The sequence below is a fragment of the Saccostrea cucullata genome, unplaced genomic scaffold, assembly GCF_032062105.1.
Source record: "Saccostrea cucullata isolate Sc308-1 unplaced genomic scaffold, CSIRO_AGI_Scuc_v1 ctg266, whole genome shotgun sequence".
Lineage (NCBI taxonomy): Eukaryota > Metazoa > Mollusca > Bivalvia > Ostreida > Ostreidae > Saccostrea > Saccostrea cuccullata.
Genome location: NW_026935351.1, coordinates 124,335 through 149,141, shown reverse-complemented (window position 1 = coordinate 149,141; position 24,807 = coordinate 124,335). Strand labels below are relative to the sequence as shown.

At 33.4% G+C, this 24,807-nt stretch overlaps 1 protein-coding gene across 3 annotated transcripts in view; it reads right to left on the bottom strand.

The window, feature by feature from the left end:
• Nucleotides 1-23,249, bottom strand: part of LOC134242507 (arf-GAP with Rho-GAP domain, ANK repeat and PH domain-containing protein 1-like) — a 40,338-nt gene extending 17,089 nt beyond the window's left edge. For 2 of the 3 annotated variants that reach the window (XM_062724594.1, XM_062724596.1), the window contains exons 1-20: nucleotides 21,178-23,034; nucleotides 12,962-13,080; nucleotides 11,122-11,165; nucleotides 8,558-8,636; nucleotides 8,358-8,420; nucleotides 8,044-8,172; nucleotides 7,771-7,824; nucleotides 7,226-7,309; nucleotides 6,626-6,732; nucleotides 6,279-6,363; nucleotides 5,797-5,857; nucleotides 5,479-5,532; nucleotides 1,708-1,793; nucleotides 1,327-1,509; nucleotides 1,135-1,203; nucleotides 1,001-1,031; nucleotides 631-671; nucleotides 511-538; nucleotides 372-403; nucleotides 196-268 (exon numbers count right to left, since the gene is read on the bottom strand). In XM_062724594.1, coding sequence (XP_062580578.1) covers nucleotides 196-268; nucleotides 372-403; nucleotides 511-538; nucleotides 631-671; nucleotides 1,001-1,031; nucleotides 1,135-1,203; nucleotides 1,327-1,509; nucleotides 1,708-1,793; nucleotides 5,479-5,532; nucleotides 5,797-5,857; nucleotides 6,279-6,363; nucleotides 6,626-6,732; nucleotides 7,226-7,309; nucleotides 7,771-7,824; nucleotides 8,044-8,172; nucleotides 8,358-8,420; nucleotides 8,558-8,636; nucleotides 11,122-11,165; nucleotides 12,962-13,080; nucleotides 21,178-22,957 — 3,202 coding nt within the window. In that variant the 5' untranslated portion in view covers nucleotides 22,958-23,034. Of the gene's footprint in view, nucleotides 1-195; nucleotides 269-371; nucleotides 404-510; nucleotides 539-630; nucleotides 672-1,000; nucleotides 1,032-1,134; nucleotides 1,204-1,326; nucleotides 1,510-1,707; nucleotides 1,794-5,478; nucleotides 5,533-5,796; nucleotides 5,858-6,278; nucleotides 6,364-6,625; nucleotides 6,733-7,225; nucleotides 7,310-7,770; nucleotides 7,825-8,043; nucleotides 8,173-8,357; nucleotides 8,421-8,557; nucleotides 8,637-11,121; nucleotides 11,166-12,961; nucleotides 13,081-21,177; nucleotides 23,035-23,125 lie in introns of those variants that run through there. The other variant, XM_062724593.1, reaches the window with a different exon arrangement.
• Between the last annotated feature and the right edge of the window lie 1,558 nt (nucleotides 23,250-24,807).

The window sequence follows — 24,807 nt, the reverse complement described above, 5'->3', positions numbered from 1 at the left end:
TGCAGAATAACCTCATCGGTCTCGAAATGTTGTTTGAAATATAAAAGCCTTTTATCTTTCAAACAACATTTCTCAAACTCAGAGGTTAATCTGCAACATTCACGAAAACGCGGACTTTATTTCTTAAATAACATGTTCTTGTAACTATTACAGTAGACATACATTGTAGCTAGGGTGGTAAATGACAAACATTACCTTTCTTTTTACTCCCCGTCTTCTGCAGATAACCGTCTAGACAGACTTCACCTCGTAACTTGGCTGCCTGAACCTGTAACAAATATCACTCAGAGTTCATACAAATGTAAGATTTTAAAAAGTTCTGTTGTAAAAGACTCTTAAATTGGTGATAAAGATTGAAGTCCTAAACATACCTCATCATTGTCACTGTAAGTGTTGGAGGTCCCTAAACACAAACAACACAAACGACATATAAGTAAAAACACTTTTAAAATGAAAGTCATACATTTATGCCAAGTAAATCTACAAATTTATGCAGCAGATTGAACTTACGATCTCCTCCATTTTGATAAAGAAATTCCTGAAAGGACAAAATATCAATTTTTGTTTTTGTTCAATTTCAGGAAAAATTACAATAATATACAACCAGAAGTATCTTATATATTTGTTTACCATTGTGAGTCTTTGTCCAAAACGCTTGGCTATCTTGTACGCTACAAAAACAAAAAGATCAAATGAATATAGAAAACAACAGAAAATGTGATCACTGGGCTTACAGAATGCTCCCATACAAGTACAATACCAATATGACAGTGTCCATGTTTTGCTGTGGGGGAAACCGTAATGTTAATAATGGCACAGTGTAATACTTATAGTTCAACAAGTTCTAGGTGAGGACATAATTATATTACCCAGAGTACAAAACTACAAAACAAGGGAGATAATTTTATTGGAAGTTGTTTGGGATTCTCTTTCCTTACTCTCCCCAAAATTACTGAATAGAAACATTGGGTTTTAAAAAACTGCAAAGAAATATTCTTACCAGTTTCACCTTCACTATTTGTGTAATAAATCTGAAAGAAAAAGGGACATACAAAATGTATTTCAACAATAGAATGTGACCAAATGTATCAAATAAGAACTGGCATCTGATATTTCGTCAGACAATTTACTTACATTGGCACCTGAGAAGAGAACTTTCATTGTCTCCAATAAATTTTCATTTTCACTCAATGCTAATAACATCTACAATAGATAAAAGAGTGTCTTTAAATTTCAATGAATGGACTAGAAGAAATACACTATTATTAATTAAAAATTTCATGCACATGCTTTAACTTTTGTTAGCCTTTCAACAACAAAATGTACCTCATTGAGTGCTTTTTGGTTGTCTGATATGGAAATTTTATCACAGTAAAGCTTGGCTTTGTATTTGTTTTCTATATGCGCCTTTCTATGGGGGGCTGATGTGTCTGAGTTTATCCTCGTGTCTTGCGGTAGACTCTTCTCCCAAAACTCATTGGCATTTTTGTTTCCAATGGCCTTCATCAACTTAATTAAAAAATAACAAATTATGGTCAAGTTAAATATCTTTCATACGAAGCTCTCACTTATGCAAATGATAATGTTTGTTGCGTCATTAAAATCAATAAATCAGGACACAAAGCTTAATTATTGTTGATAATATCCTGGAAAAGTGTCTGTATTTGAGTTGTTTCCACATTGATTTTAAAGAGAATTTATAAACACCTCAATAAGACTTGGCGTCCATATTTTGGTATCCATACGGAGAGATTTAACACGAGATAGGGAATGCTCAAAATTCCGATGAATCCCTGAAAAAAAAATTGAAATCAGTATATATTGAATGATAAAAGGCATAATTAATAATACAAATGAAACCTCGAAAAAAAATTTCTTCCTCTAGTAAGAGTCAATGCATTATTTTTCTTGTTATTGTTATGGATGTTTATAAGCATTACTTCCTTTTAGACAAAAACTCTTATCATGAATGACCTACAAATCTTAAATCTACACATCTCCAAATCTTGAATACATGTCCTTCTTACTTCCTGATCGAAGCTCTCTAGTTACAATAACAATGGCCACAGCAGTGATTACCTCATGATACATCAATCACATTTAAGTTTAGGAGTAAAGCCCAAACACCAGAGGAACATACCAGCAGAAATATATGTACTTGATTAAACTGTCAAAGCTAACCTCAATGAAATTCAGAACTTACACAGGTACAAGTATTTTTGATAACTTTAACTACTCTTATATATTGTGTGATTATTAGACAATCTAATAAATTTAAGTACATGTACATGTATCTTCATGTCCACAACAACATCTTTGGAATCTTTATGGTATACATATTCGCCTTTCACCATAAATGATAATTTTAAAGCTTATAAACAAATACTGAAATACATGTACATTTATTTCAATCTCTTTTCTATGCAGATGTTCACTCACAAAATTACTTTTATTGCAGTTGACCTTGTAAACTTATACAGTAATTTATGAATAACTAATTTTTAATGCCTACTCTATAATTTAATATACATAAATTATTCTTCTTTAATTAAGGGTTATAGACAGTGTAGAAATTCACTAGCATTTCTTTTTCTTTCTTTCTTTCTTTTTTTTTTTTTTTGCATGTGAACAGGTAGAAAAATGTGAAATCTAAAGAAAAGCTTAAAAAACTAAAAATTTAATGGATTATTTTGATTTAAAAGTAAATTTGTTTTCAGTAAAAGCTTGTAACTGGCTCCAAATAGATCATACCAATTCTGAGAATCAGTCCACAGTGAAAATCTTCAAAAAGATAAACACAGAGTAATAGAAGAGGTATTGAGAAGGAACATTAAGTTTATAATAATGACATGAAAAACTAGAGAAAAAAATGCTCTGTGTAAACTGAGTATAAAGCATGGATTTTGTGCGTGGATAGAAAATGAAGTGTGTAAAGTAATTGACTCGAAGTATTGACCTGTGAACATGATGAAACTACCACCCCTTCCACCAACTAAAGACAAATCCCAGCCAGGTCTGGGTTGACTTGAGAGTCTTACATTGTAGAGCTATGTGTTACAAAAGATTACTTCTCTATCTCTCTTTTTTTCCATTGTCAAGTAGCAAAATTAATCTTTAGAAACACATCTAATAGTTCATGTGTAGTTTAGAGTCAAAATAACATGGCGATTAGGGGTGGGACGATACACAGATCTTGCGATACGATACATATCTCGATATATTGGCACGATACGATACGTATCTCGATATTATGATAAATCATAAAACTATTAAAAAATAGTATTTTATTTCATTTTTTTGTCTTGACATTAACACAACATGATGAATTATAAAACTATTTAAAAGAATTAGTATTTTATATAATTTTTTTGTCTTGACATTAACTCAAAAAATTATTCTATATCAAATGATGTGTGCTATGAAATTAATACTTGAAGTTCATCAACTTCATTGACTAAAACTTTACAAAAACAATAGTACAGGATAATTGTACATATTACCAAATTTCTATGAACAAGTTGTTTACAAATAGTTGTGTAGTATATCAATGAACACTGCCTAAAAATTCATTTTAAAAAAATCACATTTACATTATTATTAATTGCTGAAAGTCTGTAGCCAAGTTGAGATTACAAAAAAAAGTATGAATAGACTAACAATTTAATATCAAATGTTCTGGAAACGATAAGTTTTCTGTGTATAGCACGCTTTGCACACCGAACTTTTCTTGTCCAATCTTCCAAGGCTGCATAAAAGTGAAAACGTATTACCCCTAATCAACGACTTATCAGTTCTAAAGTGTGTTTCAATATCAACACCATCTCTTCGCTTCGTACAGGCCGCCATTTTCAAGGACAGGTACTTTCATTTTCAATTTTCGGATATGTCGTTCGTGTATCGTTTCGTACCGATATTTGAATGCTTGTATCGTAAACCGTATCTTAGAGGAAAATATCGATATGTATCGGTGCATCGGTATATCGTCCCACCCCTAATGGCGATATGCATTGATGATTTAACAAATATTTATCATAGTACATGTACAGTTAATTCTCGATAAACCGCCACCTTTTGTAACTTAGAAATCATGGCGGTATAACGAATTTGGCGATGAATTGAATTTCCCATCTTTTAGGAAATAAGACATAGAGTTATCGTTTTTAGAAAAACCATTTAGCGTTTCTATTCTTATTATCACATGTACATGTATATATAAACATATTTCTATGTTTGAAAATACTTCAAGTAATTTTTTTAATGTACAATTTTGCTAAAACAAAATATTCAGTTATGAAATTAAGACAAGTACATGTGTATGCATGTAAATCTGCACGTTTGATATTGGAAAAAAAAATGCTGGGTCGATCGTCGTGATATATTGCCTATAGTACGCAAAATAAGTTCTTGAATAAATTCATTGTTTATGAAATCATTGTTAATGAAACGTTCACAATTTCTGACTTGTTAATAATTTTTAAGCAAACTCTGCATTGTTTTTAAAAGCAAAGATCATCAAAATATTTATCGTTATCGGCGTACTTTGCAACGACCGCTTTCGTGGCGAAGTGTTAATTTATAAATGGTTTTATTAAACAGAAAACAAAATTATTCTAACAGTTCATGTTAAAATTATTGTTTATTTAATTTACTTAATTGCACCTTGACTGGCTTTGCATGCTTTACAACAGGGATAGCGTCAACCAATTAGCCGTGCTTCACTGACCACATGCACCTGTGGCGGTATTATCGAGATAATTGACACTTAAAAATGGACGTTTGTTGTGAAAACAGGGTGGCGGATGGCGGTATGCGAATTTGGCGTTATAAAGAGAATTTTATATAGCAGGAAAAACGTTCTTGGGAAATCATGGCGGTAATGCGAAAATGGCGATGAATCGAATGGCGATAATTCGAGAATTGACTGTATTAATAACTAACATAAACTGGTACATGCACAATGTATTTCTTTTTTTTATTGAAAAAAAAAAGTTTCCTGTATATTGTAAACTTTTTGTGTAAAACAATGTTCAATATTGGACAAAAGAAATACAATGTACTATGGGGGCTTTTGAACCCCCACCTACCCTTTCCCCTGTCTCTCTCTATTCCACTTTGTCTCTCATTGATATACACTTACAAACAAGGAATGCAAAAATTTAAAATATGTAGTGCCTGGTAATTTAATTTCAAATAAATCATGACTATTGACCTGACATAAACAGGTAACTGTATGAATGGATCACAGACAAAATATAAAGAGGATGTCCTTAATATATAAAGCTTTACACCTAATGGCAATCCTATCTGAAAAATACCATACCGGTACTTCCTTCTACAGTTTCTACACAACACCATACAACCATCATCTATGTAATATTTAACTCAATGATAAAGGGAAGAATGCACCTTATTGGTCAATACTTAAAAAGATAACTACATCTTAATTTACTAATTATTCAATCAAGTTTCTAAACTTACCAGCACATTTTTTACACAACACAATACCCATATTAATGGAAGCCCAATGAGGATCTGCAAATAAATTTTTTTAATGTAAATATAACATTAAAGTAAAAAAAAGATTTTTCCCTGTAACTTCTACCACAGTAAAACATGCTTATATGGAAAACACTTATAGTGAATTGAGACTTCAAACCAAGTGAATCTCATTCCTCACAGTAGGACTCAACAGATATTAATTATGACTTGTAGTTTTAGTAATACATGTATGTATATGTATGGTATCTTTCGTACTTATTATGTTGTGGGTGTGTCAGAATGTAAGAGTTAGCCTACCTTCAGCAGAGCAGTCAGCACAGACTCTGTTACTGGGGTTCTCCATCACTTGATCAAGAATCTGTTAGCAAACAAAATATAAACTGTACTGTATCAGACAAAAATAAATACTGTATTAAAATTAAAACATGAAAAATGTAGTAACATTTCTCTTTGTACAGGAAGTATCAAAATCTTTAATATATAGATGTTTTATTAAGAATTCTGGTATAACCATAAACACCTTGCTTTGTCATGGTAATAAGTCTTTTGAAAAGAGTGTATTTTAACAAAACTTTAAAGAAAGATCTTTAAAAATCACAGATTGACTGAGAGATAGGAGGAAATCAATTGAAAAATGAGATTTCAAAAGTTTAACATCATCATGCTTAATAAAAGGAAATTAGTGATCGAGTTTTAAAAATAATCATATGCTAAAATCAATTGAACATAGAAAGTATTGGATAAAGCTTTAGTAACTGACAAAAACAAGTGATATGTACCGTATTATCACCAAGACCATCAGCTATTGCCTCTTCAAATGCCATTTTCCAGAGCACACATTCACTGTAGCTCTCTGGCATCAATCTGTGTGAAAAAGTGTGAAAAAAGTTGGCTATTCATACATTATATAAAGAGTTTGTTGGGCCTTAACACTTCCAAACAGGGAAGTTACCCACGTTATTTTCTCATTTATTTCCTATTTGAAGACTTTAAAGTGAATTGTATTAGAAGTTCTGAATATATTTAATGGTATATTTATTGTGATACAGACTAAATTTGTCAATAAAGAGAAATAGGTACTTGAGACCTCTCATCAATATTACAATAAATAAACAAGGAAACTTACAGAAAATGTGCGTAATGCGTAGATAACTGTAGCTTTCCTTTGCCGACCTCTTTAACAGCTGCTAACTTCATGTCGATTTCATTTATAGGAGATCCTTGTTTAAAATCCTAAAAAAAAAATCAAAACAAGAAATAAGAATGTCATTTTACAATGCATCTGTTCATTTATGATTTTAGTTAACAGGATAATTCAATTACTGCACGTCTGCAGGGCAGCTAAATTTTCATACAAAGTTTTAAATTCTATGATGGGTGTCATGGTCAAGAGACAAGGTTCCAATGATTCAGTGTGAAAAGCAGTGTCATGTGCTCCATCTTACATACATGTATAAGTCTGACCAAGTCAACCCTAATTCATTTGGTTTAATACTAGTTAAGTAATTTTTTCCTCAACCTGTGTTTTGTAATTTGATCATCAAATCCATTTACTAAAAAATGTGATTTCCTGCTGACAATCATTCCACCCACAAAATACCGGTAAGTGACAAAATGTCACAGACTAATAAGGTCACTAATTATATAGAACAATTGAAGCACATTTTGGTATCAGATTTATCTTGTACAGAGCACCATTCTGATATCTGTTGTAAATCACTGTTACCTGTTCTGAGTGGTAATAACACATCTTTCCTTGTTTTACTGCCACATAATACTTATTGTTCCGTCTCTCAAATTTAATATAACCCTGAAATGAAAAGTATCAACATATACACTATTCCAATATTGATTTCATTAACTTCTTAATGCTGAAAATCAGCACTGTAAACTTTTACAGAATAAATCAAGGCATAATTACCTATGTATATTCTTGCGACAACTTCTTGATAAATGCAAACATAATCTGACCTTAACCTATGAAATCATTTTATGAGCTTCCAACTGAATCTTCTGTACATTATTTTTTGTATGAAGTACTGTTATGTTTTTTAAAATACAAATAATCACCCCTTGTGTGAAGTCAACATGGAGAAATAAGGACCTAAGACCTGGAGCTTGAAAAACCTGAATGACAGAGCTAGGCTGCGCAGAGGCTAAGGTAAGTCAGGTCAACAACAAGGGCAGGGTCAAGGGTCCTTCTTTCACCATGTTGAAATGAGAAGGGACAATTTGTTTAAAACATGATGAAATGCAGTTAGTATGTGGTACCTGTTTATCTGGCTCATTCATATCCAGCCCCACAGGCTCCCCACCAGGTGGTGCCTAAAAAAAATAAATTGTGTTATTTTGAAATACATGTAGTACTTTATTAGGAGATCCAATGGCCTTAATGGTCAAAGGAGTGTAATAAAATCCTGTATGAAAATATTTTGATTAAGCTTTTTTTCAGAGCTCTTATTGGTAATGTGTAAACCAATTTCTTGGCTTTTCACCATTGACTGTATATATTTTGACTTTGCAAGTTTCCTATTGTAAGCTGACCTTGTACTTGAGGATACACTCCATCAATGTACTGCACCACAGTGTACATTCCTGTAGAGAATCCGCGGCAAACTGGAACACGCGGTTGGTGGTATGGAGGTTGAACTTAAATTTGTCCTTGTCGCTATCCTGAAACCAAGTCATCATCATAGAAATCAATAGAGCATACTAACTAAACATTCAGCACTGAATTCTACACAAATCGTCTCTTTCAAAATACAACAGAATTACATCTTTTAACTTTATTTGGTGAATAGAAGTAGTAATTTTTATTCAAAAAACATTTCAATTCAAATTGAAGGTTCCAAATTTACCTTGACAAGTGTTTCCACTTTCTCCATATAAGACAATGGAACAATTCTTTTTGAAACTTGAGACTGTTGAAAATAAATAAAATGGATCAAAATAGAATCACTCAACATTTACACAGAAACAATTTTAATACATCACTTTCAATGTTTGTCAAAATTACAAAATCAGATTCAGAAAAAGTAATCTGTTCAGTAAGATGTACCTTTCGGCTGTCATAGTAACGCAGATCATTTCCTGTGAAAAGGACCCAGCGCTTTCTCCAACCTTTATTACCCTTCAATCTGTATCAGTAACAAATAAAATATTAGTACAAACTGTTAATTTATATCAATATCATACAACTGGGCCATAGGCCACTACTCTCACCTGAGTTACTCTATCTCTGTGAATTTTCATTAGTAGATCCCCCCTTCCCAATATATTTTTATGCAAATTTTTATTCACATTTTCTGGTCTTGCCCTACCCAGAATTCATGCTTTAATTAATTTCAAACTTTCATGTTTACAACCAAAAGAAATTTCCTAAAAAATAAGACCATGTTTTTTTTCCTGTAAACCCCCCCCCCTTTTATTCTAAGGGGCCATGATTTAAACAATTCATTAAAATCAGCACAACTTCAGAGAGCTTTCATGTAATTTTCATCTTTTCTGGTGAAATGATTCTTCAGAAGAAGACTTTTAAAAATTAAATGAAGTCCTTTTTGGTCCTTCCTTAATTGTTTCCCTTGGAAGAAGGGCTTTATCCTTTATTTGAAAAATTTAAAACTCTCTATGCTTTGAGCCACATTTGGTTAAAATTCTATAAATGATTCTATAGAAGATGTCAAAAAGTGAAGTGTACAGAGTCAGACAGCTGGGTGGATAGATAGATGATGTTCCAGTGCTTGATCAAAAAAGCTTGTAATGAGCTTTTAGCAAAGCTGAGCTAAAAATGGAGTTGCAATATTGCATCCTGCAAAATTTTCAACCCAACAACAGATGCCAATATCTTATTTTTTGTGTTTTAACTGCATATAAAACAATTTTTGGGTTCTTTAAGTAACTTTTTTGTAAAAATCCAACCTCCTACTCTCTGAGCTGTCTAGAAGAATGATCATGCAGGGTTTCCATTAGATAAACTCGGTTGATTGAACAAAAATACCTTTAATTGGTTGCAAAACTAAGGGGAGAAAAAAAACTTTTGCATTTTTCCCTTTGAAAATGAGTTAAAAAATAATGCACTATTCAGAAACACTAAATCTATGATATATAAACAAGAAGCAATAAGTTCTAGTATTATTTGAGCCCTATGTCTCGTGTGATGATACTTAAAATTCTTGATGGCTGAGTCCTTCCTACTTCCTAATTGCCATGCTTACTACATGTAATAGACGTCAAAAACAAACACCTAGGGAGATCCACTTATACCACAAAAAGTGATTCACGGATTGTGACTGACATATTATTATAAAGTTAACCATACACCTAGTCTGCACATTATCTTAAAAACACAGATAACATTGATTCTATATAACAATCTCAATGATTTAATTAAGCAACACTGAATGTTAATGATTCAGAAATAACAGGCAAGTTTTGGCTTATCATTTAGCTATTTTAAAATTACCTCAAACATATCAAAATGCAACCTTTTCTGTTTTCATAACAGTTTATACACACAGTAGGCCAAATCATTTTGTAACAGGAAAGGAGAACATGTATGGCTAGACCAAGAATCGGACCAGGACCCCTGTATCACTATAGTCAGGTGCTCTGATGACTGAGCTACCCTGGCTGATTTTCACGACCCAAACCAGAACAGTTGACTGCTATGTATATAATAACTCTGTCATGGATATTTATACATGTATCTCTTAACTCCAGTTTACACTTTTATGAACCCACATATGGTCTACATTAAGTTGTGTGTTTGCCAGCAAAATTTGCATCTCCATCCACGGTATGTAACTTTATGCCATAAAGGTATGAGGCCAGGGACTACCTGGTAGATATCAACTAATTTTTTAAATATAAACCAGCTCACAGGTAATCAGGTAAATAAAACTTCCTTGTATTAAGGTGGGGAAAATAAGGCATAATTCTTCATATCAAACATCACTCTAATGCTAAACCAGTGAGAAAAAAAAAATGAATGCAAAGTTCAGTGCATCGTTTTCATAGTATAAAGTTCAAACCTATACAAGCCAATATGAAATCTTGGTGACTCTAACTCAGTTAATGAATAAACTGAAATGTGCTTGAGGCGCTGCTGACTCATTAAAACACAGCCTTAACTCATCTGTTCATTCACCATCTTCACAGTGTTAATTTTTTTTTTATAAAGCTGAACTTGAAATCTAAGTCAGATGTGCATGATCTACTCGGGCATAAATGACTATAAAAGAGAATAATTTACTATAAAAGGCAATTATTTGCTATAAAGGGCCATCTTAATACTCTAGCAATCTTTAAAGAGCCTTAAATTATATTTTAAAATGATCAATTCCAATTGGTTTTAAGGAAGTTCAAACAAGCTATGCACATGACATGTACCATCCTCCATGCTTGCATACTGAGTTACAGCCAGGTATTCAGGTCAGGTATTTACTGGGTAATTTACATAAAAACTATTTACTTTGTTTACAGACAAAAATAACTTATATATGTTAGACACAATTCAAATAAACAGTTTTGAAAAAAAAAAAAAAACTTTCATTGTTTGGTCAGGAAAATATGCAGAAATGTAAAACTTTGAAATAAATGAAAGTGATATTTTGAAATTCTTACCCTCCCTGTTTAAACAGGTAACCTGCTTTTTCATTTCTTCTTTGCTGCAAAAATTTAATTAAGAATTAGGATGGAGAACAGTTTGTCTGAAGTTTTCAAAAATGTGATCTTTTATACAAATCTATATCCCATGTGACTTCAGACTTATTTGAGTGACTTGTCTCAAAGGTACACAATGCAACTGGCTATGATTTCAGACTTATAATATTAATAATGAGTGATTTGTTCTGCAGGTACAATTTCTACTTAAACATGGCTGGCCACTAAGCCTTTAGACTTACCTGATTGACTTGTCCTAAGGGTACATGTAAAAGCTACTTTTTGGGACTGTAGACTTATCTGAGTGACTTGTCTTTCAGATACAAGCTACTTCCTATGACAGTATACTTACCTGAGTGAATTGTTCTACCTGTACACATGTACAACTTATTCCCTAAATGTATGACTTAAGACTTACTCAAATGACTTGTTCTTCACATACAACCTACCCTCTAAACATATGACTTAAAGCTTACTTGAGTGTCTTGACCAATAGTTACAATCCACCCTCTCCTACAGATGCAAACTAACATCCCCAATGACTTTAGATTTACCTGACTTCTCCTACAGGTACAAACTACCCCTATGACAAAAACTTATCTAATGAACTTGTCCTACAAATACAAGCTACCCCTCTGACTTTAAATTTACACAAGTCACAAGTCACAAGTCCCATGGGTAAAAACTATCCCTATGACTTTAAATTTATAATTCACTAGTGCTACTCTGGTTAAAACTAACCTGATGACTTTAGATGTACTTAATGGATTGTCCTACAGTACAAGCTACTGTCTACATGTATGACTTGATACTTAGCTGATTGACCAACCTGTAGGTACAAACTACCCCTATGACTTAAGACTTGCATTAATGGCCTGCCCCACAGCAGTGCTATAAAATACCCCTATTTGAGATTTTTAAATAAAATAACTATTTTAAGAGTTATCGTTCTTGGTTGAGAATCGGATATCCTTAAAGATACAAACCAACCCAATGTCTTGAAATTTACCTGAGTGACTTGTATTACAGATCCAAACTACTTCATTACTCAAGCCTAATCAGAGTAACTTGTTCTACAGGTACAAACCAACCCACTGACTTGAAATTTACCTGAGTAACTTGTCCTACAAACCAACCCAATGACTTGAAATTTACCTGAGTGACTTGTCCTACAGATACAACCTATTCCTATAACGTAAGACTTCACAGAGTGACTTGTCCTACAAACCAACCCAATGACTTGAAAATTATCTGAGTGACTTGTCCTACAGGTACAAACTATTCCTATAACGTAAGACTTCACAGAGTAACTTGTCCTACAAACCAACCCAATGACTTGAAATTTACCTGAGTGACTTGTCCTACAAACCAACCCAATGACTTGAAAATTATCTGAGTGACTTGTCCTACAGGTACAAACTATTCCTTTAAATTAAGACTTCACAGAGTGACTTGTCCTTCCAACCAACCCAATGACTTGAAATTTACCTGAGTGTCTTGTCCTACAAACCAACCCAAGGACTTGAAATTTATCTGAGTGACTTGTCCTACAAACCAACCCAATGACTTGAAATTTACCTGAGTGACTTGTCCTACCAACCAACAATGACTTGAAATTTATCTGAGTGACTTGTCCTACAAACCAACCCAATGACTTGAAAATTACCTGAGTGACTTGTCCTACAAACCAACCCAATGACTTGAAATTTACCTGAGTGACTTGTCCTACAAACCAATCCAATGACTTGAAATTTACCTTTGTGACTTGTCCTACAAACCAACCCAATGACTTGAAATTTACCTGAGTGACTTGTCCTACAGGTACAATTTCCACAGGAGACATGGCCAAGTTAGACAGTCCATTTTCCATGGAGTCAATGGACTTTTCATCAGCATCAGAACTGTCTTCAGAGCTGTAGTCTGAAAAATAATAATTAAAAAATCAGCAAATTATTTTCCTGTGTAAAATATTTTTAAGAGAACAGGTGCATATTTCAATGTGTTGATGACTATTTGTCCATACTACACACCATCATAATAGAGATATGACAATGCATCTATATTTACTATTAAGCATGTCCACTTTTTCACATACTTTTCATACCACTTGAAAACATTATCTCATCACATTTACTGTGTATCAACTATTATTCACAACATTTATTTGCATTTCATCAGTTTGAAATCTTTCCAACAAATTTTGCTACAGAATAATATTCTGCATATATGTATATATCCTGTGGTGGATCCAGGAATTTTGAAAGGGGGGCAGTTTTTGGTCAAGGCCACACCATAATTTAAAAAAATGATTCATTAAATCTAATGTAGATTTTGGACACAACCTCCCCCTCTAACTCTGATATAAACTGAATTTGTGGTACCCATGCAGTGAGAAAATGTCAAGAAACTCATCGATATATCACACATGCAAAGTTGGTTTACAGCATTTACCTTTTCTTTTGATTTTGTATGTTTAAGTAAATACATAATGTGAATGAAGAACTTTAATCTTTGCTCATTTTAGAGTCAACTGCTCCACACTTCATACTACACAAGTTTCCATAAAAAAAGTATGAGAAGTTGATGTATTTATTATGCTGTAACCTACCCAAGATAAATTTATTCACTTCCAACATAAAACTTTATCTTTACTGATATTGTTGACTGAATCACACAATAGGTAAATAAATAAAGTAAACCTTAGGTACTGCATTAAATACACACAAATACAAATTTATTTATCAAAATTGATTTTAGAACTTTTTACTTTAAAAAATACACTTGCCTGAATCACTATTAGAATTCCTCATCCTCAAAAATATTAAGAATAACTATCACAAGAAGTCAATCCCTGAATGAAGCACTTTAGGATAAACTTATTATATCCTATACACATACTAATTAACTATATTAATTAACTTAAAGTATCTGTTGCTTCCTCTAAAAAAAGTCAGTAAAACTTCATCTCCACTGTGACAGATTCAGGAAGCTCTATAAAACATCATCTATGGATATCCTATATATGTAGACTTTTATATAAAGGTATACTGTTAAGAATGTGCATAAATTTGATATCTCATAGCCTAGGGGTTATCTCAAAAACAAATTTACATCATTATTCACAACAAATATTTAACAATAGTTCTCTGTACAGTGTAGTTTAATTATCTAAGACAGTTAATCCTAAAAGTCATTTTTTATCTTAGTCCCCTACTGGTGAAAGCAGAGGAAACTATATTCCTCTGAGTCTGTCAGTCCGTCCATCTGTCATTCCGTCCGTCTAGCTGTCCCCGTATGTCTGTCAGTCTGTCCCACTTGGTTTTCTGCTTTTTTTCCTAAACATTTGCAGATACTGTAGATCACTAAATTTTCGCGACACCTTATTTTTGCGAGATAGTCAATGATTCTCTATAAGCGAGACAAAATTTTCACGAATTGTGGTCATTGCTCTATATAATCCTAAGGAATACTGGTACTATTAATCTATTATACGTGAGAAATAAATGTTCGCGAGCACACTGTCTAGCGTAATTACACGAAAATAAAGTTCTCGCGAATAAAAAGAGATTTACAGTATTGAGCTGATTTTTGGTATGCAAGTGTATCTTGATGAGTTACAGATCATGTTTGAATTTCGTTTTGCGTCATTGATTTTGTCGGAATTATGGCAATTTAAATTTTTTATAATTGGGATTATGATCAGGTTCATGATGCACTAAATTATTATTTCAAACAAGCTTCTATCCTAAAGAGAAAAGGGGAACCTGGTAGGGAACATGTATTGCTTATGCAATACATTCAAAATGCTAGTTTTATTTGCCATCAAGAGGAAGCATAACAAAATTTCATGAAGATATCCAATTCAAATTCAGGAATTTCCAAATGCATCTATTTATTGTTTTAGCTCTTTTTCATTTGAAAAAAAAATCTATCATAACAGTCTTTTGTAATGCAGCAAGTAGCCAGTAAGTAGCCCAAATAAAGTCACTGCCAGAAGTTTGATGACCCCTCATTTACTTTTTTCTATCAAAGAAAAGTACATCTAAGTTAAGCCACTTAGATAATACATGATTTTTTTATATACAAAATTTTAACCATATGAAGAGACTTCACCTTTTCTTAATGGGTGGCACTGCATCTCTCTGGTTGTTCATCCCAATTTTTTCAAACCAGCGAGCTACAGATCTGCAGCAAAGATTGCTGATTGCAACAGGAATTTTCCACTCCATTTTGGTAATGGGGCCCAGGCCCTTACCATTGGGAATTTTACGACATTTTACAACTTTTTGGGAAAATTTATAGCAAGATGTATTTCAATAAATAAACACTTTAGCCAAAATTGATTTTTTACTTCATTATTCAGAACTTTACTTCAGAAAAAAGATCTATTATTATAAAGTTTAAGCCAAAGTCTCCAAAAATTTTGTTCATTTCATTAAGAGTTCAAACTTGACCATGTTTGTTTTACATGAATTTTTGAAAAATTAAACAAAGGCTGTTCATTTTTGGGGAAAATGGAGTGATTTTGCAATTGGGAATGGGGCCCATATTCGGCCCTACACGGGGCCGTGGAAAATCCCTGTACAAGGTATTTTAAATCTGATAGTCTAAACACTTTTATATTAACACTGTAATTAAGTAAACTGTAGAGTACATGTTTATGAATATACAGTCTTACCAGAATTTTTAGTGGAAGATACTGGCATTTCCTAATAAGTACATGTAGTCTATATCTTGCTTGAGGGTTGTTATATTGAGTAAAATTGAAACTTGTGATCAGAAACCTTCAGTTATAATCCACAGAAGTAGAGATTTCCTTTTGTCTTTCACTTTCCGGAAATCTCGGAAAATCCACAGAAGTCAACACAAAATAGCTAGAACAAACAATTTCTAACACTCAATTTTTCTTCAGCTGTTTTTCTGCTGATATTTTTAATCTGCATTCCCATTCATTATCTAAAGAAACACACATCCTAAGATTTTGTCATTGTTCTTATAATAAGCCTCTAAGTTACCCTTATAACCATAGATCAGAACAGAAGTCAAATTTGGGGGCTTGGTGTGTTTATCCATACAGAAATACCACGTACTTATAAACGTAAACCTTAATCCAACCACAAAGGTTTTCCCTTGTGTCATAATATGTTATCTATAATTATAGTGAAACAGTTTCAGGGCTGGTCTGTTATTACCAGTGCTTCTAAAATAAAATCTGAAATTAAGCAATCATGGTAACACTTATAAATCAAAATGTTGTGAACTTAGCTAGTACCTTAACATTGACCTTTGATATGTACTGTTAGTTCAGTAAATTAACTTTAAAAAATTTCTGATGGTTTATAATGCTTCCTTGTCATGAAGTTTTGTTTACTTCAGTTACAGTTTAGTACTAAAACACCTGCTTTGATAAAAGTAAATAATGCATTATCAAAAATAATTATAAAGTAGGTGTACAAAATATAACTTCAACAGCCCCTAATGCAAATGCAGGAACTCCTAGAAGCCAATCTCAATGAATAGTGCCTGCCATACCTTTGACCATACCATTTATTATCTGATATAATATTGCTTGACAAGGAAGTTGCTTGTTATTTCTAACTTTTAATGTACTATAAAGTCATCTTATGAAAGTGCTTCAGGTACCATAAATTTATATTAACATCCAAATCCATGATAATTCATTTAAATTTAACATGATCGATGTCTAAATTCTATAAAAGTTCTCTTCAGCACGGTATTGACGATTCGTATACAAATGTATCACAACTCAATGGTACTCAAGATGTGTATCATCAACTGTTACTGTATCAAATGATTTAGAAAAAACTAAGCAATATTTAAGGTATTTTATAATTACCTGACTTATAGTACAAATGTCTCATTTCAACATTAACATACAAATGTCCAGACCCATCCTCATCCATTATAATCCTCTTATAAAATCAAATTTAGTCTCTAACTTCCATGTTCTACAATTACTTCATCACTGAATAAATTATGTCCACACTGTATTTATCCGAGGAAGTTGTAAAAATGAGCACCATCATGATTGTACCTCACTTGCCGTTTTACAATAGGCCATATATCTTGAACAAGTCATTCAGTGTTTATATTAAATTATGATTGTTTATTGATCACATTTTTATTTACACACAAGATTTGGTGGCAATGTATGTAAACGGAAGTAAAATCTCTGTGGTATACCAATATTGTTCATAAATTGCCAATTTATTTGATGCTTCATCTTTCCATTAAGGAAAAGTTATGTTGAACAAAAATGCCTATGGGCTACAGTGCTCATCTAAAATGGATTTGTGCTAATGTAGTTTATTCTGGGCATTTAACACATATGCACATGCTCTCCAGCTTGGTTATTTGTTTTTATTTGTTTTATAAAGTGATTGGAGTTTTAATTTCCGCCATGTGGATCACTTATTACCATTGCCTGGGATGTCATTGTGAGATTTATTTACTCTCGCTGACTCGATTTTCTTTACCTGATATGAATCTTTCATTTGAGAATAACTTATAACCTAGAGATACCTTTTTTTAGGCAAGGAGAATATAAAAGAAGGGAATGCCCTGCTGTTATTGAATTTATATTAACCTTTTTTTATTATTATTATTTGCTATAAATTCAAAATTTTCCTATATATATACATGTATTTCCATTTCACCACTACTCATTACTGTGGCCCCATCCTACAACTGGGGCCATGATTTGAACAAACCTAAAATCCTCACTATAAGTAAAGAAACTTTCAATTGGTTTAAGTTTCATAATTTCTAGCCTAGTAATTCTTAAAAAGCTTTTTTCAGCGTCCCCCCCCAAGTCTAAATATTTCTGTAATATCCCTTTCAAAGACAGTTTGGCCGTTCATTTGCACATTCAAGGATGTTTTATGGCAAGACTGGACAGTTTAACTTTGTACAGGGGTTCTGTTCTTAAACTGTAACTTGGATACCAACATTCATGCCCATGGTACAGGATAACCTCAATTCAATTGTTCGAGCCAAAAAAAAAAAAAGAAAAACATCCTGAAGAAAACTGATGTAGCATACAATGTATGTTTCATTCTTCTTTTTATAATTTTTCATGAAAAAGGTTTTTTGAAAGTTGTTCTCTTTGGGCAGACATTCCCAGTGAACACTAAGCAATCCCTTCTTTTTTATCAAACATGGATACATGTTTATTGGTATAAGGCAAGAGTACACATTCAAATTCTCTCTGATATATGTACCATATGAAATCTCAGATATCATTAATAACTCCATCGGGCTTTAGTACTCAATTCCTATTGATGCCTCTTCACGTACTAATACTTAGTATCAAAACAAATTAATGAAATCGTATAATTACTTTCAAGTTATCACATCAACATTCACCTTTGTACAGTTTAACATGGTTTATGCTCTCACTTAATATGATTATATCAAGTGTTCATCATGTTCATATAGATCCACTTTATATTAATTAAATATGTATGATTTTAAGAAAATGCTTTAATACAATCTTGATCTAGCTTTTTTTAAATAAAGAATATTATTATCTTCAAACTGAATCCCTTAAAAATTATAATAAATTTCTCCAGCTAAAATGTAGAAAAACTGAATAACGAGGTCATTGAGGTTTATGGAATTTGTCCAAAGTATCCATAGTTCAAGCCTGAAATTTAAAATACAACACTGAAATAAAGATAAAACTTAACTATACACTTGGTATTTTCAGCAGGAATAGTGAGATAAAATACATGATGCTTAATGTCTACTAAGAACAATTCATATATTAGAAATGCTTGCACATGTACTTGATGTACTTGTACCCATTAAGGATGGGTACTTTATATTGCTCCTACAAAATTTTGGAATAAAAACTTTAAAAGAAAAATCTGCAAACATCTGAAAAATGTGCAAATGTGTTAATTAAAGAAGTGTGTGAATATTTTAAATTATTGAACATCCTTTTACAGCATCGGTATCCAAAGCAAATTGAAAGTGGAAAGGGGGGGGGTGCTAAACCAACAAAAAAGTTTTTAAGATGTTGGGGGTGGGGGGGGGGGGGGGGGCTAAGCCAAAACTTTCACTGCCTATATTATGTCTATCTTCAAAAAAAAAAGGGGGGGGGGGGTTCACACAAGTGTTTGACACTATCACTTGCAATGCAACATATCAATATCATTAACACCTAAACATGTCCATGTTTACAAGTTGAAATATTATTAGTATTTATTACGGTATTAAAATTAAATTGGTTTTATTACTACAAGTGTTCTCACTCAAAATTTGTCTCTTGAAATACTTGGGAAAATCATCAAAATGTATGGTACTTCAAAAAGTAGGAAGTACTAAAAGATGACTTCAGAATCTCAAAATTGACTCTCGGGTAACAGGAAGTGATCCCCTGGAACTAAGACACGCTGTCAGAATGATTTCCTCAGCCACAGAGAACAGATAGATGTTCATACTACAAGACTGCCAGTAGCTGCTGCAGTCAGATCACAATGATTCTTGTAGAGAAAAGTTTTATGTCACAATTTTTCATTCTTTTCATTGCTATATTGTTTAAATCACTTTAAGGCCAAACAAAAAAATATCTTTGTTTACTGTTACATGCTGAAATAATATTTTATTGAATTTTTTTAAACACAAATTCACATGAATTGGTTGAATTACAAGTACAAAACAGTTTTACCATTGTATGGTGCCTTATTGCCTTACAACTCAGGGGTGTGCAATTAAAAAAATGAACTTGTAATCAATAAAGTTACCAGCCTAAGTTAAAAGTGAGCAGTCCAAATATGTTTGTAAAAACAAATATTGTAAAAAGTTCATTGTTGAGAAAGTCAGGGTCCTAAGCCATCCCTTTTAAAGTTGAAGTTTAAAAATTTAAAGAAATTATATTATCTTTTCTTTTCTGAACAGTGTAGCTTTAATATCTAAAATGAAGCAAATCTCGTATTTTCATTTCAAACCATTAAATACAATTGATATATATTAAAGTTTAACCACATAACACTTAGGTATTAGTTGATTGGGGGACCGTAAATAATGGAAAGAGATATCTGCACGTATTTACCATTAACAGAGGAATGGAGGAAATTCGGATTAGGAAAAAACGATCTTTTTTTAAGTTAAGTCAGGTATTCAAAATGGATACGGTTTAATTTAAGAACAGTTGGAGCATGCTGCCTGGAAAATTTTCATTAGTTGGAAATTAAATAGCAAAACAATGAGTGAAAATACCGTTTGTATTTCTCATGTATTATATGCATAATTTGAATTTTTACTACCCCAAAAACGGTAGCACCGGGCATCAGGCGATGCTAGTTGCACACCCCTGCAACTGCCACACAATGGTAAGCAAATTGCAACGAACTCATTGGTGTAGAAATTGAACTCGCTGGTTTTGTTTTTGTACTTTCAATCTCGATTTCAAGGATGTATGTAAAAGTTAAACTGACCGGCCAGTAACTTCCGGATTTTTACGACGAAAAAAAAAAGTTTGGGTCGGCGATGAAAATTAGGGTCGGTCGGGTAACCGTAAACAAACATAATTTTTTGTTATGCCTAATGTAAAACTTTTATCCTTTATTTCAGCCCCAGCGTACTCTCTGGAACCATGATTTGATTAAACTTTAATCGACCCTAATACGCTATGTTAAGGAACATTTTAATACATTTTATATTTTAGCTTGATTATGTTGATTGTATTTATACAATTTCTAATCTATCTTTACTTTTCCTTCATTGTCTCCCTTTCAAGAGGCCTGGGCTTTGATATGAACATTCCATTTACCCCCTTCCCCCAAGGGTACTCTGTGCTAAATATGACAGAAACTGGTCTAGTGGTTGTAGAGAAAATGTAATTGTTAAAAGTATATGATCAGATGATGCCTAAACAACAGTCAAATTTCAATCAGAAGAGCTCATTTACACCTTTGGCTCAGGTGAGCTAAAATGTCTACTACTAAGTGTACACGAATGGCTACAGACACCTTAATCTCTGATTATACTTACTTTGAATAGGTGATGCCACAGAGTACAGATCAGAAGAGGTACTCAAGTGGCCCTGAGGCAGAGTCTGTCGTGGACTAGAACTGCTAGAGCTACTGGCTTCTGAATAAAGACATTTATCATACAAGTCTTCTGATCGGGCACTACTGTTCTGTAGAGGAAACTGTTCATTAAATTCCTCACACTCCCCATGAAAGTCATGAAATGGATCCTCCCCTCTGAAGGGATCTGATGACAGAGACATATTGGAAGTCTGTGACAGGAAGGGACGTCTGTCTTGAGGTGAACGGGAGGGGGAAGGATCAGAGTTTGACTGGATCACATTGCTTTTGGCTTTAGGTGTGCTGGTGACTTGCAGACTGGAAAAGTTTGCCAAAGAGTAAATGTCTCTGTTTTCTAAAGAAGTGTTAGTCTTTGTGCGTTTTTCTGCTTCAGAATCAATGTTAATATATCCATGTGAAGGACTCTGGGAATTAGCCGTGACACGTGGTGGTACTGGGGGAAAGACTGGAACACTTAAAGGGTCAAACTCCGATAATAAAGAGAGGTTTGCAGTGGTGGATCCTGAATCTGGGAGGGGTGGAGGGGCAAATTCAGGGGGAGGTAAATCAAATGATGAGTTCATTCCATCACTCTCTGTGGAGTCATTCAAATCTTTTTTACCATTTTCATCTCCAATTTCACCAGATGATGTTACTGATCTGTTAGATGGTCCTTTATCTGGCTCTTTAAGAGTGTCTGTATTGGAATACACAACGTCCTCCTCAAACTGAAAATCTTTTCTTACAGGACTGACACTTGGATAAGTGCTAGCACTACCAAAGCTCTCATTTACATTTCCTTCAAATGGGAAATAAGCCCTGCAGGGAGGTGGTGCTTCAGGGGTGGAAACAGCAGGTACAGCAGGTGGTGACAAACCTTGAGCAGTCTTTCCTGCCAGTCCTGAACTTTCTGTGTCTGGCTTTGACATCCATATTGGTTCATATGTTTCTGACGACCTGTTCCCTGCATTTTCAAATTGGGCAAACTCTGCGTAATTTCCAGGAGAAGACTGATTTTGTTTCTGTATTCCACTTAGATGATTTAACATAAACAATTCATTCTGAGAAGAAGTCACCCCTTGTACATTATTCACCTTCCCCAAGTCAAAATCAGCAAAATTATCAGAAAAGTCATGTTGAACCTCATGAGCCACATTTTGCCACGCGGTAGATGGACTTCTGTCTATGTCTGTGTCATCAGTGGAGGACTCCTCATTGGTGATACCTCCCAGAGAGATGGAGCCCTGGGGATTCTGTAACACAGTGTCATAACTGGGAGGAAGGTTATCATCTGGGGTCACACTAGGGCTGTGTTGTGTACCCCCAAGGCTGGACCGTGCTGTCTTTGAAACTCTTGGTCTTGGAACAGGTTTTTTCTTATTAAATGAATATGATTTACTTGGTTTTGGCTCTAAAGTCTTTGGCACAGATGGTCGTCTCTCTATCTCTGTTACATTCTGTGGAATGTTGGCATAAATATCATCCACCTGAGGACCTAAGCCCAGTGGAGAAGGACAGTTTACATAATCCTCCTCACCAGCTGAACTTCCTGAAACAGATGGAAGGTGCTCAAGGATCCTCTTACGATGACCCAGAAGAGATACACCAACATCAGTCAAAAAGCCGTCATCTAACGCAAACAGATGGGAAATTTCTGTGATTCCTGCAGCCTGGAAATTTGGCAGGTACTGACCTAGATCTAAGTTGCTCAGCCATTCCTCCAAGGTTCGACCCAGGTCCATTACTCATACCGGATAAGTATTTCTGAAAACAGAGAAAAACATTCATAAGTCTTACTTCCAATATCAGTGTCTCTTACTCATATATTCACACTCCTTCACTTCCTATACTTCATAGCATGTGAGAAAGAAAAACAATAATTTGTATCGAGTAAGTCAGCTTGAACGTACACAATAGACTTGTAAATATAGTATCAGAGGTCACAACCACTGCGTGTTGGACCATGCCCTAAAGGGACACAACGATAATGACTGTCTGAGGTCCTCATCGAAACTTTGCACATTGTTTATAGACAACCACTCTTAATTCCAAATGGACAATATATTTCCTGTTAAACAATTGGTGTGAGAACATATCATAAACATTTCCCTCAAAACTCTGCATTAATTTATCATATGTTTTTGAAAATCAAAAACAATAAAATCTATATATTTCCCATTTTTTCCATCATTCTAAAGAGGACACTTATTAACATTTGTATTTTCATGATTTTAAACACTGTGAAATATGTACATGTATTTTAAAAATATTTTATGATATATCTATTAAGGAAACTTTAAATCTACTTCTTTTAAAGGAACTATCACTTTCTAAATTAATATATATCATAAATACCTCTAATTTTATTCATCACTCAGAAAAACTGTTTGCAACTTTACATGGCCTCAACTAGGAAATTATACTTCTAATCTTTGTTTAACTTTAACAAGACGGCTTAGCTGTCACACATAACAATGTCTAAGGAAAAATTATCTAGCTCTCATTGTACCGCAATAAACAAAACATAGATCTCCCACTGAAAATTGAATCATACGGTAGTTGACAAAAGGGATGTAAGTCTTGTTGTTTGTAAGGGGTACATGTATTTCTTGATCTTATGATTGACTGCTACACACAATGATTTTTTTATGCACATCTTAAATTAAATTTAAAATAAAATACCTTCGTAGTTCAAAAGAGTGTGGGATGTGAGAATTGTACTTAGGTGAATAAAAATATACTTCCAAAATCTAAACATTTATGAAAAATTAATAGTAAAAATGCACACTTTATTACATATTAATCACGATAGTGAAATATAATTTTCATAATTCATCAGAAAAGGTCAGGTGAGCTAAAAATGAGACTTGAAAGTATAGTTTAGTAACTCAAGAATATGTTGCATACATGATATTCTTGTCATTACATGAACAGCTGATGAACGTGTACCATGTTTGGAATTAATTATCCAAGATCAGATTACCAGTACTCTTATTCAAATATGGTAAATGTACTATATTAATATTCAATTCCAGTAAAAGTCTTTTTTTTTTTATTAATACCGGGGTAGTTTGGGAGGTGGATATCGGCCTGGATAATTCAGTTGGTAGAGCACCTGACTCGTGATGCAGGGGTTCCAGGTTCGATTCCCGATCCAGGCAATCTCCCCTCCTGTTACAAATTTGGTGTACTTGAGCACCCCTGGAACTGCAAGTGAAAGTTCTGTCAAGGGCTAATAAGAACTTAGGTTGTGTCTTTGAGGGCAAAGACCATTTATGGAGGGAGGAATGTAATGGTTTGGGCCATGGATATTGGCCTGGATAGCTCAGTCAGTAGAGCACCCGTCTAGTGCTATAGGGGTCCTGGGTTTGATTTCCAGGCCAACCATACATTTTCTTCCTTTCCGTTACATTTTTTTCGGTACCATAATTAATTAAGTTTAGTTTCAGTTCTTCAAATAAATCTTTTTTACATGTTACATAGTTACTCAGCCATCTCTTATCAAATTTATGTCATGAGTGTATTGAATGCTAGTGCTCCGAGACCACTGTCCTCTCTCAAAAACCAAAATGGGCAACAAGGAAATTTATCA